We start from the raw sequence: 13,635 nt of genomic DNA, 5'->3' as shown, positions 1-13,635 counted from the left end.
CACGCAAAGCAAGGACAAAAGTCCACAAATATTCCCCGCCCAGTTTTAATCACAGATGACCGAGCGACAGAACAACTTTGCCGCTGCCAATTTTGAGTGAACATTTTTGGGGCAACTTTTGGTGCTCTTGGTGCTTTTGCTGCTGTGTTTAACCGCGTGAAATAATCTTTGCTGGCAGGCAGTCGGTGCCAAATCCTGCCGCCTCCTTTCCCCAGCTTTGTTGTTGCTTCCGCCGCCGACGTCGGTGTGGGCCGCGTTTCATTATAACGATAATGCGCAGGTCCTGCGGCAATCCGGGCAGCAGGCCGAGCATCTCGTCCGAGGCAGACAAGTTGGTGTCATATTTTCCGCAGCTTAAATTTCCCACAGCCAGGCCAGTGGCCACTTGAGCGTCCAGATTCTCCTTCTGCCCCTGGTCCAGCTTAGCGAAAAGGCAGGAGGAAATGTGGAATTGTCTCGGCCTAGCGCAATGCGATTACGCCAATGGCTCTGCAAGGAGCTCCCAGGACCAACTAACTAAGCCACACGCACACATAAGCATCGCGACCTTCGCGGAGTGGGACGACGGATACGATTTTCGCGCCCGGCAAATCTCAACAAATTTGAAATTTGGTTCCTTGGCCGTTGGCGCTTCCGCTTGCTGCCGCTTTTTATTGCCCATTTTTTTCCGCTATTCTGTCCTCTTCTTTCGCTTTTGGCGTTTGAATTTGTTGAGCATCCTGTTTGCCGTGCTCCTTCGCATCCCATCCAAGCGCGGATTCCCTCCAGTGCCACCCATCGAAATGCTTTTTAAGCCTACAAATGAGCTTAAAATTTTCTATGCGAGTGAATGCGAATGCTTTTGAAATTTATTACAGCGCAAGGAGTGAAGAGGATGGGGGGAGGCACACACACTCACACGAACGCACACATCGACACCCCCAGAGTGGCGCTATGTGTGGGTGAGAATCAAAGGCATGTGGCAGTGGCACTCGAATTTCGTCGTCCTCGTTCTCGGCGTCGCCTTCTCATCGGCATTGAAATTTTTGAGCGCGGCAAATTGAATTTCATTTGAATGTTTTTCCCTTATTTCTATTTGTATCTTGTTACTCGATTTGGAAATTGCCTTTTGCCCGGTAATTTTCAGTTTTTAGAGTTTTGTATCTATTTCTTGCGCCACCCTGCCTGCCCCACTGCCTGCCACGTCGCATTTCCATTCGAGCTTTCCGTGTTTGTTTGTTTAGCAATGCCCCAAAAAGGAGGGGCTGCCAAAGGGAGATAAATTGAATTTTCTATGCTGTTAAATAATTTCATTTCGATTTGTTCCTTTCGCCTGATTTTTGTGCCTGGCTTTCAATGCGAACTGATTGCAGCTCCTCCCGCTCCGGCAAATCGATTTGTAGTTTAAAAATTCACGAAATACTTTTAGTGTCAAATGTGCAATGATTTCGCCATTCACACAGCGAATGCAAAACGAGAAAAGACTCACCCTCTGCAAAAAATGTGATTTATCATCGGTTTTTATTTTTTATTTCGAGGAAGTGCAATGCAATTAAGCTAGAAATAGATGTTCGATTTAAGTAGCTTACTGCAGTGCAAATATTTGTGGCACGCCCGACTAATGCTAACCATATTTTCGTTTTGCAACCTATTTTCAGGCTTCCTCCTGGAAGGAGTCACGCCAACGGCACCACCGGATGTTCCGCCGCGTAATCCGACAATGAGTCGCATGCAAAATGGTCGTTTAACCGTTAACAATCCCAATGACGCTGACTTTGAGCCATCTTGTTTGGTGCGAACGCCATCGGGCAACGTTTACATTCCTAGTGGAAATCTAAGTGAGTAAAACCCAATGGATCGCTATCTCCATTCCCAAACCCAAACCCAACCCAACCCACCATCTGCATACAAATCCCATTTGGAAAGTGGGCCGCTCGACCGCTCGCTCGTTTGCTCGCCCGCCCGCCATTCTGACTGTCTAAAAGCTTCCGCAAAGCAATTTTTTCAGCCATATGCAAATCCAACCCGCAGCGAACCCAAAAAAAACCAGAAACCTCCCCGTTCCGCGGCGACCATCAAAAAGCCACTTGACTCATTTAAATGTTTAGCGCTCGCATCGTGCACAAAAATTCCATTTGCCATATTGCTATAAAAATGCAAAACACAAAAAGAAAAATCGAATCGGCGGAAAAGGGAAAGGCCGCAGCATTTTGCAAATTTGCAGCTCTTTTGTTTCCCAAGCGCCATGCGCCTAAAATGCCGCCATACATTTGCCATTTATTGTTTTTCCAACAATGTTCTTGGCCCTTTTTCCTCTGGGCTCTCAGTTCAGCTCAGTTCGGTTCGGTTCGGTTCGGTTAGAGTTGGTTTGTTTGTGTTTTCGCTCTATGCATATCCGCAAGCAGGCTTTGGGGATAAAAACATTCGAAAGTGGAGTGAAAATTGTTGGCAACAGCAATGGCAACGCTGCCGCGGCGGCCCAACAAACCGAAAAAAGCCAAACGACCGCAGGGGCCTAAATAGAAGGCCTGGAAAAAACTGACAAACAACTGCGGCTCACACATGGCGGTCGAAGGGAAGAGCATTTATGGGTCTATTAATTGAATGGGGGGCCACATCGACGGACTTTCATTAGAAGGCGGCGGATCCTTGATGATGCATTTCACTCTCCTGTGAGCTGCAGCTCTCTCTCTGCCTGAAATATCAACAAATGCGAGAAAGTAACGAAAAGAACGAGGCAAAGCACATTGTTGCTCTGTGCCACGCCCACCGTTCCACCACCGCCCACCACCACCAACTAACTTCTCGGACGACCTGAAATTCTGGTCCAGAATCGTGCGAATACATTTGTGTAGCACACTTTCGGGCTGCTGCCACTGCTCCTGCCTGTCTGTATACGTATGTGTATTTGCTTTGTGCAGCCTTTTGTTTTCTTTTTGCATTGTGCAAATACACACCCTCGCACACACGCACACACTCACAAATACCCACGCACCACGTTATAGTATATATGCCAAGCTTTGTCTTGATTTTGCTGCGTGCCACATAATTTTGTGTGTGTGTGTGAGTTGTACTCATTTTTTATCCAAGACATTTGTTTTAGTCCTGCGAGAGCGCAGCTGGGCGTTTGGCTTACTTTCCGCCCGTGCTTTCGAAAGTTTCGTGTTTTAGCCGATTTTGGCCTGGATTTAATGTGAAGTTTTGGCCGGCTTTCGGAGCACTTTAATGTGGCAGTGGCACATCGGTGCGGCAGATGAATTTTGCATATGACACTGCCTAAGTGTTCTTTCTGTCCGCCAATTTGCATTTTGCATATCGTTTATAGGCCGTGCTTGTGTCCCTCTCCTGCTGGCCCAAAGTGCAATTAAATGACTATTTATGAAATTCTATTTGCATTTATGCATAAATTGATAAACATTCTAACCTGCCAGCCGCAAATGCAGCAGAGGGGGGGATGCCCAGCGGGGGCTCCGTTGTCATCGTAACACAAATATTGATTAAATTCTATATCAAATTGAGATTCAGGTTGGCCCACACACACACACACACGCACTCATCGCTGCGTGTGTATGAATAAACATAAAAGGCACACACAATCACACGACATTTGGCAACGTCCTCTCCACTCAGTTTGTCCTGCCCCGCCCCCCAAAGCTGAGGATATTTTCATTTCAATTTTTCCACCAGTGCCAATTTTTATGGAAAATATTATTTGTTGACTTCTGGCACCCGAAAAACGAAGAGGAGCAGAGCAGGCAGAGAACTTGCAAATGAATGAATGAATCAGGCCGGCAGAAAACTGGGCTCATGCCTACAGCATGAGTTATTTTTCGGGAAAATGCTGTACGTAATACGCTGTATGTAGCTTAAAATTTCTGGACGAGATACTGTGCGCGGGATGAAAAAATGCTTATGCACCATATGCAAATATATATAAAAATGGGCATTCTGCACGATTGGATACACACGCATCCCGTCGGCGAGCGAAACAAAAGTTTGGCCAGGAGTTAAAAATACATATATACATATGTATGTATGTATAAGTACATTGCAGCAGAAGAGTTGCATAAATTGCCACAGCCAGAGTGCAAAAAGGAGCATTCAAAACAAAAGTCGGCATATGGGAGCGAGGTGGCTGCATTGCATTGCCCTGCTGCGATTTCGAGAACCACCAGCTGCTCCTGATTCCGATTCCGATCGCAATCCCAATCGCAGTTGCGCACCTTAAAGCTTTGATAAAACGCTGCCGAGATTCACGTTGTGATTGGGCCGTGCTTCACACCTTAAATAGTTTATGTCCTGCGAGGGGGGATAGTGGGTTGAACCGGCACAATCGCCGTGTCCTGCACTTGAAAAGGACGACTGAGCATTGGCCATGCAAATGTAAACGGCTTCCGCTGGCCTTAAAAACTTTTTAGTCCTACATCTCGCCGCACTAGACTGTTGCTACAAATGCCTGCTACGTTTTCATTATAATAACAGGCCATTGCGGCATTTTGATGCGGCAGTCTGTACTGCCCCTCCTTCCTTCCTTCCTGTTGCTTTAATTTTTCATAGCTCTCGAGGTTAGTTTGCAGAAAAACTTTCCGCTGTCATTGACCGCTCGCTTCCACACTCCCAGAAGGCCAGTCCAAGTGAACCGAGCCGAGCGGCTAGTTCAAGCGCCTAGACTAAGGCCATCCCGGCGTCTGCAGGGGAGGTCCTGTCTCCGCCCGCCCCTGTGTCCTGTGCCCTTCAGCCGGCTGGGCTCTGTCCAGTCGAGACTCGAGAGTCGGCAGTCCGAAGTCGAGAGTTGAGAGTTGAGAGTGTAGTTCACTGTCTATTGGCCGGTCGTTATTGCTTTCGACTGGTTCTGGTTCTGGTTTATCGCTGCTGCCAGCCATGGAAATACTCGTAAATTTGCGAGCATTTTTGCAAAACCTCAACTGACCTCCGCCCCCGACTCCTTCGCATTGGTCTGGGCGGCGGGGATCCCTAGAAAGTGCTTTAAATTTGTATAAATATAAGGGGATGGCGTAGTAAGGGAGGTGCCAAGAGATATGGATAGAGCGAGAGCCGGCACGTTTTGGTTTTTGCCGCTACGGCGCTGCTGCTACTAAATTCATTCATAATGGGTTTTTGGCCCCTCTCAGTGCGGCAGTGGCCCCCTCGTCCCGTATAGTGTATATACATTTAACGTTTTTACGCAAACTGAAATTTATTATGGCGCAGCATAGTAATTTATATTTTATGCCGACTAAGTACGGAGCCCTTCTCCTTGGCACCCGTAGAATGGATATGTGCCATATCCTTTATCCTGCACTTTTCACGCACAATTTTAATTTTATCTGCAGCGGGAGAAAGGCAGGTGGCGGTAATGGAGGCGGGCCAGGCCCATATCCCATATCGATCTGCGTCTCATCTTTGTGACGCAACAAATTGCCTTCGTGTTCCGCTTGGCACTTAACTTGCCAGACATATACATACATATGCACGGGTATATATCGTATGTGTGGCCAGCGAGAGAGTGTGCATATATCAGCACACATGCATTTGGCCACGGCCATATAGCTGTAGCTATGGCTTTGCCTTTGGGCTTGACTTTGGCCATAGGTAAGAGCTGTGGCCATTTCGGTCCTCGTACGTGAATTTAAGTCCAGCTCCCGCCGCAGTTGTTGCTGTTGCTGTTGCCATTGCTGCATTTATAGACCAGGCAATAACCATTTGGCAACTAGAAATTGGCATTTTATGTTCGCCTGTCTGGGCTGTTGGCCGTCCACCGTCCTTCTGAATCCAACGTTCTGTGGATGTGTGTATCCTTTGATTTTTGAATGCAGATTGTTGCGGGATTTATTGATATTGAGTGCGATTGAACCAACGACCCAAGTGGGGCCTAGCCAGAGATCTGCTTTATGGCCAAAATACCTCAAATTCCCGTCTACTTGGGACGAAACTAAAAACTAAAAGTACCCGCAATACACTCCTCTGGCAACTTAATTAGGCAGGCGCAGGGATAAGTTTTCCCAGTCTGGGCTTCTGAATTTCTTAAAGCATACTTTCAGGTGCGCACACGAAATTACTTGGCCCAGCCCAGATATCCTTTGAATCCCTTTCGTCTTGGCCCGGCCTCCCCACGAAAATATGCAGCGAAGTCATGCAGAACATTAACAAAACAATGTTTGCCTTCGTCCTCCGCTTCCGCAGCATCCTTCGCAGCTGTCCTTACTGGTGGCATTTATATGCTGCATAATTATGAGACATGTGCAGGGTTGGGGTGTCTGCATAATTTATATGTTTTTAATGATTTCGCCCTTCGCAAACAATTTTTAATGATTTTTAGATGGCAACATTGCATTTTGCACTGCTCGTTCCACAAGATTTGCCGTTGTGGCATCTATGTGTATAATTAAAATTGCAACGCACACGAGCCGTATGATGGAGAGTGACTTGGCTTTTGTTGCTGCTTATCCCCCGTCTCATATAAATATGTTAATTAAAATAATGTTACCCGGCTGCACAAAACAAAAATGCCAAGCAAATGGCTTAGAATAGCTGGCTAGGGTAGCTTGGGTACTAGCTGCTAGCTACCCACACACACACACACAGAAGAAGTGGGGGCCAGTGGAATGAATGGGTTCCCTGCAGGCTCGCTTTGTCGCCATCTTGCATTTACATCCCGCGCTCAACGCCTTTCAATAGGCCGCTGTTCACAAGGAGTGCGCACATTACTCGGCATTACGTATACGCAGCGGTGCTCGGCCAGCTGCACAGAATGTAAACAAGCAGCAGCAGCAGCATCGGCATCAGCAGCTGTGGGGACTGACTTCCGTTGTGGGAAATGCCGACAGTGTCTGGGCACCGTCTTTTGTGCATTTCTGCTTATTCAAAATAAATTAAAAATGGAAGTGGCAAAAGATGAGGGTTGGAGGAGGCCAGGAACGGCGAGTGCAGCCAGCCATCATCGCATAATTATGAACTTGAAAATTCCACAGGACGGGGATATTGCATAATTATTCAAAAAATAAGACGTTGCGTTTTCTCCGCCCATTTACTTTCTCCGCCAGCATCTTGAGACACATCGAGTGGTTGAATCCTTTTGGGGATCGGAATCCTGCCGCCAGCCCGAATTGAAATCCGAGAAGCAGCAAAATTGCTTCATATGAATTTTTAATTGGAACATTTTTAGAACGCAAGTGAGAGTTAGCAGCAGACAGAAGCAGCAGGAGAACTTTGATATATTATATATACACCGGACTATTCCAAATTCATATTTCATTCGACAGCTTTGCCTGGGAGGATTCGGGTTCTTGAGGCTTCCGCTTCCACCCGGATGATAAGTCATTCAACTGTGCAAGACGAAGGATCTTGTGACGTGTCATACCATACATCCCAGCTGCCTTTTGCCGTACATTTCCCATATTTGGCTGCAACGCTTTTGTTGGTGCCCGAGGTCATTGCAATTTTGTGCTGCGACACGAAAGTGTCTGCCACACACACGCACACATATACCCACAACTGCATACAGGAGCCAAGTTGCGCCACATCCTGCTGCCGCTGCCGCTGCCGCTGCTACTACTGTTGCTCCTCTTTCTGCTGTATGAAAATTCATTTCAATTAGTGAAATGGTTTTGGGATTTGTACGGCAAACCACAAGCGCGCTTTGAGCGAAGGAGGGAGTGCACGTCACTTCGGTGGCATGCAACGAGCGAGTTGCAGCAGCGCTTGTTGCAACTTTATTTACCTTTACGTGGGACATAACTTGTAAATAGAGATACAAACGGGGGTTGCACGTGTGTGTAATTTCGTGGCGTGGGATTTGCGGCAGGATTAAGAGGCATGTGAGGAACCCCAACGTCTTGGAGGCCATTGAACTGCGCTCCCTGATTAAAGAGAGATTTTCGGGGTAGCAAAAAGCAAGACGAAAAGTAAGCGAAGGCGCAAATATTTAAATTTTAATGCGGAGGAAATGGGAACAACTTCGCGTTGTCCTTTGTAAATGTGTATTTAAAACTTTTTCGCATGTCTGTCGTTCCTGCGGCTGCTGTTGCTGCCCCGCAGCTTGTTCAGGCAACGCAACAAACTCGCTTTCGTATCTGGCTACATCTCGCCTGGCTCTGCGCAGTTTGGCCCAAGTTGCTCCCTCGACGACACTTTTTTGACGCTGTTTTATCAGCGGACGGGCGGCAGCAACAAAAATGTAACAAAATTTATGCAACTAACCAAATGTTTTTGTTTCTGCATTTTTATCGCCCTAAACGTTTGTCGAGAAGCAAGGAGGCAAAGGAGTGGAGTGTGCGACTCATGTGGGGCGACTGCTGTGTCTGAGTTTTATTTCCCCAAGTTCCACAGGGAGCTAACTTAAATGAGAATTGGCAATCTGGTGGCGAGTTGGAGCAGAGAGCCCAGAGAGAAACCAGCTCGGAACGTCTTCCAGATACCCTTATGGTAATAGCCTTGACTTCTGCCTGCTCTTTGACCCCCAAAAGTTGACCGCACACACACTCCGACTTGGCAGCTGTATCGGTCAGAGAAATCTTACTTTCTTGAACGAGAATCGAAAAGTTTCCTGGGAGCCAGACAGAGGGCAGCATATTGTCGCACTCTATAAATTATGCGCATAACCAGAGAAACCCAAGCCAGAAACAGAGAAACCAGGAGCCAGGAGCCAGGAGCCATGAGCATGTAAAGCAACCACCCCCAAGGAACCTTTGGTTTGTGGGATTCGGTTTGGTTCAGTTTCAGTCTCGAAAGAAAGAGAAACCAACCAAGCATAACTATTACAATGGCAAAAAGTTTAACTAGTCATGTGAAGTCTCTCCACCTCCATCTCCCACCCCAGCTCCAGCTCCATCCCGATCTCCATCTCCCAATTCCGCCCTGTTGGGTGGCTTTAAATTTACTATTATTGCTTTACCGTCTACATGTGTAATGGGCCTAGGTTGGTGGCAGGAAACCACAACATTTGTTCGGGGAGTTTTGCACTTGGAGTCGTTCACACAAGGTGAACTGAGGGTGGCTCCTTGGCTGCCTTAGTTATGGGCCTTAAAACTTGTCACACTTGTCAGCTGAAAAGTTTCCGACAGCCCGAATAATAATCAGGCCAGAAAAGGGGTAGCCTAAGTTTTGGAAGCTGAGTGAAGCTAAGAGCGATGGTATGAAGGTACGGGAGTAACTGCGGTTATTTGTTAACCCAATCAGCAACGGAATTCTGAACCAGCTGGGATTATCAGTTATGGCTTTGGCCAATTATCGAATATTGTCGCGCCGAAAGGCAGAGGACTCCTCGTGATTGATAAATGAGATTTAGCTTTTGTGCCGCCTAATTGTATGCAGCGCATGCAGGCGGGCAACGCATTGCAATGGCAAAAGCAGCGGCACAGAACTCTCCAGAAGACGGAAACGGGGACAAGGACACGGGGGCACACTCAGATAATCACAAACGACATAATCACAGCAATTAGGTGCATTAGTTTATGGTCAAGCAGCAGGCACACAGAAGGCCAAGCTAACTGACATGGACAAATGGACAAATGGAGGGACGGACCAACGGGCAGGCCAATTGCCTTGCCTAGTTACGTCAGTTAGTTGGTCAGTTAGTTTGTCAGCTGGCCGAAACCGGCCACGCCCCAATTAGTTGGCCTCCTCCACTGGCGGCACCGCCCGAATCTCTGCGCCTTAGATTTGCTTTCAATTGACAGCTGAGTGACATTTGGGACTTAGGTCGGGCTTATATTTTTCCCCTGCAAGCCGAACATCGAGTTGACATTCATTATTCAAATGTCGCACCCGCATGGCAGACATTCCGTAATCCCAGCTTAGTCTTTCATCACACAAACTGATTAGGCACAAGAGAACCTGACAACTGATGACCACAATTGCCGTTTAATTAAAGCCCAAGCAGCCAGCAAATCTGGCAGAGCTACAGTGGATACCAGTGCGAAATGACAGGAGCAGAGTCGCTCATCGGCAAAGAAGCTGTCATAATCATTGCGTTGGAAGGGGTTGTTTTCCCAGCGGGGGAAGTGGCAAGCACAAAAGGTAGGCTTTCTCTATTATAGAGCCCACCCTCATTAAACATTGAACCAAATGCTTTTACGGCGAACAACTTAGTCCTTCTGGGGTGTGGGGCCTATAAGTTCACCTTGTGCTGATCAGAGGAAACTCGAATCTTTCGGCCCGTTCTGAATTACAGCACTTCGATTGATGTTCAGTCGAATGTGAATGCGAATGCGAATGCGAATGGGATATCCTATGCCGGTTTCCCTTGCCAGCTAGATCCTATTCCCAGTTTAATTGGAGAGAAGAGCTTGTGTGTCGGCCAAACATGTTGAGGGGCTTAATGTAAATAATTAAAATAGTTTTGCTGTTCTTTTTTAACCATAATTGAATAGCTTACAATTTTGGTGTTTTTGGCAGTTTTGGTTTGGATGGCCCAACATAGTTTTGAAGTTGTTTGTTTCGCTCTGGCTGTCGTTCAACTGCAATGCATTAGCCAATTCCGTTCTTGTATAATTTATTTGAAATTTATTAGTTGGCTGATTGGTTTGTAATTAGCCGGCGGTAGGGCAGCTGATTCGTTTTTGTGGCCATCGTGCCATCGAGTGTGCTGCAGGATCATTTAAAGCCCATTTCGACTGCCATAATCTTGCCCATCTCCCCTTGGATGGGCGACCTGTAGCTAAGTGCATGCAATTTGTTTATCGGCATTAAAGCTCTGCCAAAAACTCCGCAGCCTCTGCAGTTTGCGCCTGACATTAATGCCTGCGAAAACAACACCCCCACCTGCTTGCGCACACATTTGTTAGCCAATAAACTTTTGACCTCATTTTACCGGGTAAAAAAGGTAACACACACATAAACTAAATGCAGCCGGGCGGGTGTGGAATAGTGGCCGGGGTGGCTTGGAAGGGAACCAACAAAATATTTGTGCTGCCAACCAGGGTGAGGCTGAGCCGGGGAGATTCCGCCTGGGCAGGTTTCGAATAAATAAAATAGGACAAAAAAGTAAGAGGAAACCCGGATCATAGAGACCGAGAGGAGCAAGCAAAAATATTTGCACTCCCCTGGCATTCCCATGTTATTTCTGCTCTTGTTACTCCTGCTCCTGTTGCTGTGTTTGTTCTTGTTGCTGTTGTTGTTGTTGGTATTATTGTTGCTGGGGGTCCAGAGCAAGGATTATAAATTATAACAGCCTCACACGGTTATTTATGTCATGTCAATGGGAAGGGGTGTCACACGGACGGGGATATATCATCAATGCATGCGCTTAGTTGAGTGGAAATAGCTGCGAACTACTGGCTTTAAAGTGGAGCAGGCCGAGATGATGGCCTTAAATCGCGGCCAGCCCCAGGATCCCAGGATCCCACCGCACCGCACCGCAGCGCAGCGCGCTAAGCCAGAGATCTGCTTTGAAGCTTTTGATTTATTTGCTTGATGGCAAATCATTAATTTGCTTTGAGCCAAAGCAAAAAGAAAGCAGCCAGCTTAGCATGCTTTTCAGCTGCTGTCAGATTTTCGGGCGACAACAACCACCGCGCGAGCAAAAAGGCAGCCGAAAGAAGCAAATTTAAATAAAACGCAAACCAACAAAATAATCCGACACATGCGCTGCCAAATGATTACCCAAGACTTGGCCCCAAAACCCCCACCTAATCCTGTGTGCAATGTCTTTCCCTTTGCTCTGCGGGGTTCTGTGTGTTTTTGCAAAATACAAAACCGAACAATCACTTCATTTTATTGCGCCCAGCCAGAAAGCCCAAAGCTGACACTTTTCCAGTCGCAAAAAAGTCTCAATCATTAAACTGAATTGAAGGATCATATCGATTTTGTTGCTTAGAAGGGTACAAAGCCTGGTTGGTTTCTAAAATTCCCAGCCAGATCCGAGTGGCGATTAAACTGAGTGGAAAAGCTACTTTCTACTACTTCTCCTTTCCAAAAATTTCCAGCCAGATCCGAGTGGCGATTCAACTGAGTGCTGATTTCATCGTCGGATCTAATAGTTTTGTTAAAGTCATCTATGGGTTTGGGCAGCCAGTGGTCATTGCTGCTTTCACGGAACTTTGCTTTTGATTCGGATGGATTATTGGTTAATAAGAGGGGGTCAGCGATGTCCTTTCGCTTCCAGATGCCCTGCTTGTATTCCGGACCGTACTTCTCCTTCATGCGCTGCTCAAGCTCGTACAATTTTAATGGTGGCCGTTTAGCCACTGTATGCTGCTCGAGGTCAGATTTGGTCAGAGGTCAGAGGTTATAGATCCACGCACAAAACTCACCTCATTCCGCACATAGTTGTACACCGCATAGCCGATGCATGCCAGCATCAAGGGAACGACCACACACAGCACCACGTTTAAACTATTCAGCTCGGGATCGCTGACCACGTGGGTGACATCGACGGCTTCCAGGGCAAAGGGTGGGTAAAAGAAGCGAATGATCTTGTAGGTGGCATTGGCCAAAGTCTTTTTTGGAAAAGGCTTCTCGATGTCCACAAACCTCAACGACCAGTGCGAGTCCGGCGGCGGTACCGATATATCCATATTTTTGAAAAAATGTATACAAGATAATGTTATACCAAAAAAAAAACAAAGCAACGTCGAATTTTTATTAGTTCTAAAGCGACTTCTACTTGGTACTGGCCAAGTACCACTCTAAAAATGACTGATCCATCAAGGGCAACTCAATTAGGCCCGGTATTCGTGAAAACCCTTTAGCCAGACATAAATCATCGCCTACTTGGGAGTCCCGGAATGGCGTCATTGATTTATTAGCAGGACATACGCTCGATTCGATGCTGATGCTGCTGCTGAAAAACCAGCGACAGAAGTGGCGGTGGAAAATGAAGCTAAAGTGGGAGCTGAGCAAAACCAGCCAAACCATCATCAGTCACCAGGCAAACAAACACGCCGAGGACCCAAAGCGCAACGGCGTCATATACAAAAAGTGCTTGCATACATTACCCCGGAACCCATGAGCCGGAATAGATGTGGGGCGAAGGACCAGGGTCGCAGGACACCGTGCGAGCGGCAGAGGAAAGGACGCGTGCTTACAGCCAGAAACACGTACAAGAAATCATGAAATGTTGCCGCCATCATACCGAAAATTGTACGGGTAACGTGCAAGCAATCAAAGTACATGGAGGCAGGACTCGGCTCGACTCGACTCAACTCGACTCGACTGCGGCAACTAGAGCGCCTCGACTTTGGCAAGGCCTGTGTGCTCCTCGAGCAGCGCCCACACGTCTGATTTTTACTACACACGTGTGCTGATGTGACGTCGACAGGATTGCGACTGCCTACTGACAACACTAGTGGGCCCTCTACTTCTTCTGGTCTTTTGGGTCCTAGACTCCAACTCAGCCTCTGGTTCAGAGCGAGACCGAAACCGAAACCGAGACCGAGTCTGGCCGAAATGTAAAGCATAGTTGACGCAGACGTGCCAAGCTCGACGTGGCTGTCGTAGAGGCTGCTTTTTGCTGTTTAAGTAAGCATGCAAATGTCACATGCAGACGGTATTCGGTACTCGGTACTCGGTAGTTGGCGGTATCGGCAGGAGGGGATCAAGGGGTAGTGGGCGTGATAAGCACTCTCAGTTATCAACGTGGGCATTGCTTGGTTTTCGGGCTCGCCGTTTCTTGCCCCTGCCACACATAAATGATGAGGTACACGTTGCCTCCGGCTG

The 13,635-nt window shown here is 47.4% G+C and overlaps 2 protein-coding genes across 5 annotated transcripts in view; one reads left to right on the top strand and one right to left on the bottom strand.

The window, feature by feature from the left end:
• Window positions 1–13,635, top strand: part of LOC117141908 (teneurin-m) — a 113,721-nt gene that overhangs the window by 66,212 nt on the left and 33,874 nt on the right. For all 4 annotated transcript variants that reach the window (XM_033305627.1, XM_033305626.1, XM_033305625.1 and 1 more), the window contains one exon: window positions 1,638–1,817. In XM_033305627.1, the coding sequence (XP_033161518.1) occupies window positions 1,638–1,817 (180 nt within the window). The remainder of the gene's footprint in view (window positions 1–1,637; window positions 1,818–13,635) is intronic.
• On the bottom strand, window positions 11,677–12,494 carry LOC117141911. The gene is made up of 2 exons (XM_033305631.1): window positions 12,231–12,494; window positions 11,677–12,171 (listed from the first exon to the last, which is right to left on the bottom strand). The coding sequence occupies exons 1-2, from the start codon at window positions 12,492–12,494 to the stop codon at window positions 11,791–11,793; spliced, it is 645 nt and encodes a 214-aa protein (XP_033161522.1). The 3' UTR covers window positions 11,677–11,790.

This window comes from Drosophila mauritiana, chromosome 3L, assembly GCF_004382145.1.
Source record: "Drosophila mauritiana strain mau12 chromosome 3L, ASM438214v1, whole genome shotgun sequence".
NCBI lineage: Eukaryota > Metazoa > Arthropoda > Insecta > Diptera > Drosophilidae > Drosophila > Drosophila mauritiana.
The sequence above is the reverse complement of the archived record's forward strand: the minus strand, read 5'-3'. Positions and strand labels throughout refer to the sequence as shown.

Coding starts and splice junctions, on each gene's coding strand:
- LOC117141911 (XM_033305631.1), bottom strand. CDS start 12,494: ATGGATATATCGGTACCGCCGCCGGACTCGCACTGGTCGTTGAGGTTT. Junction 12,172..12,230: donor ACAACTATGTGCGGAATGAG/GTGAGTTTTGTG, acceptor GACCTCGAGCAG/CATACAGTGGCTAAACGGCC.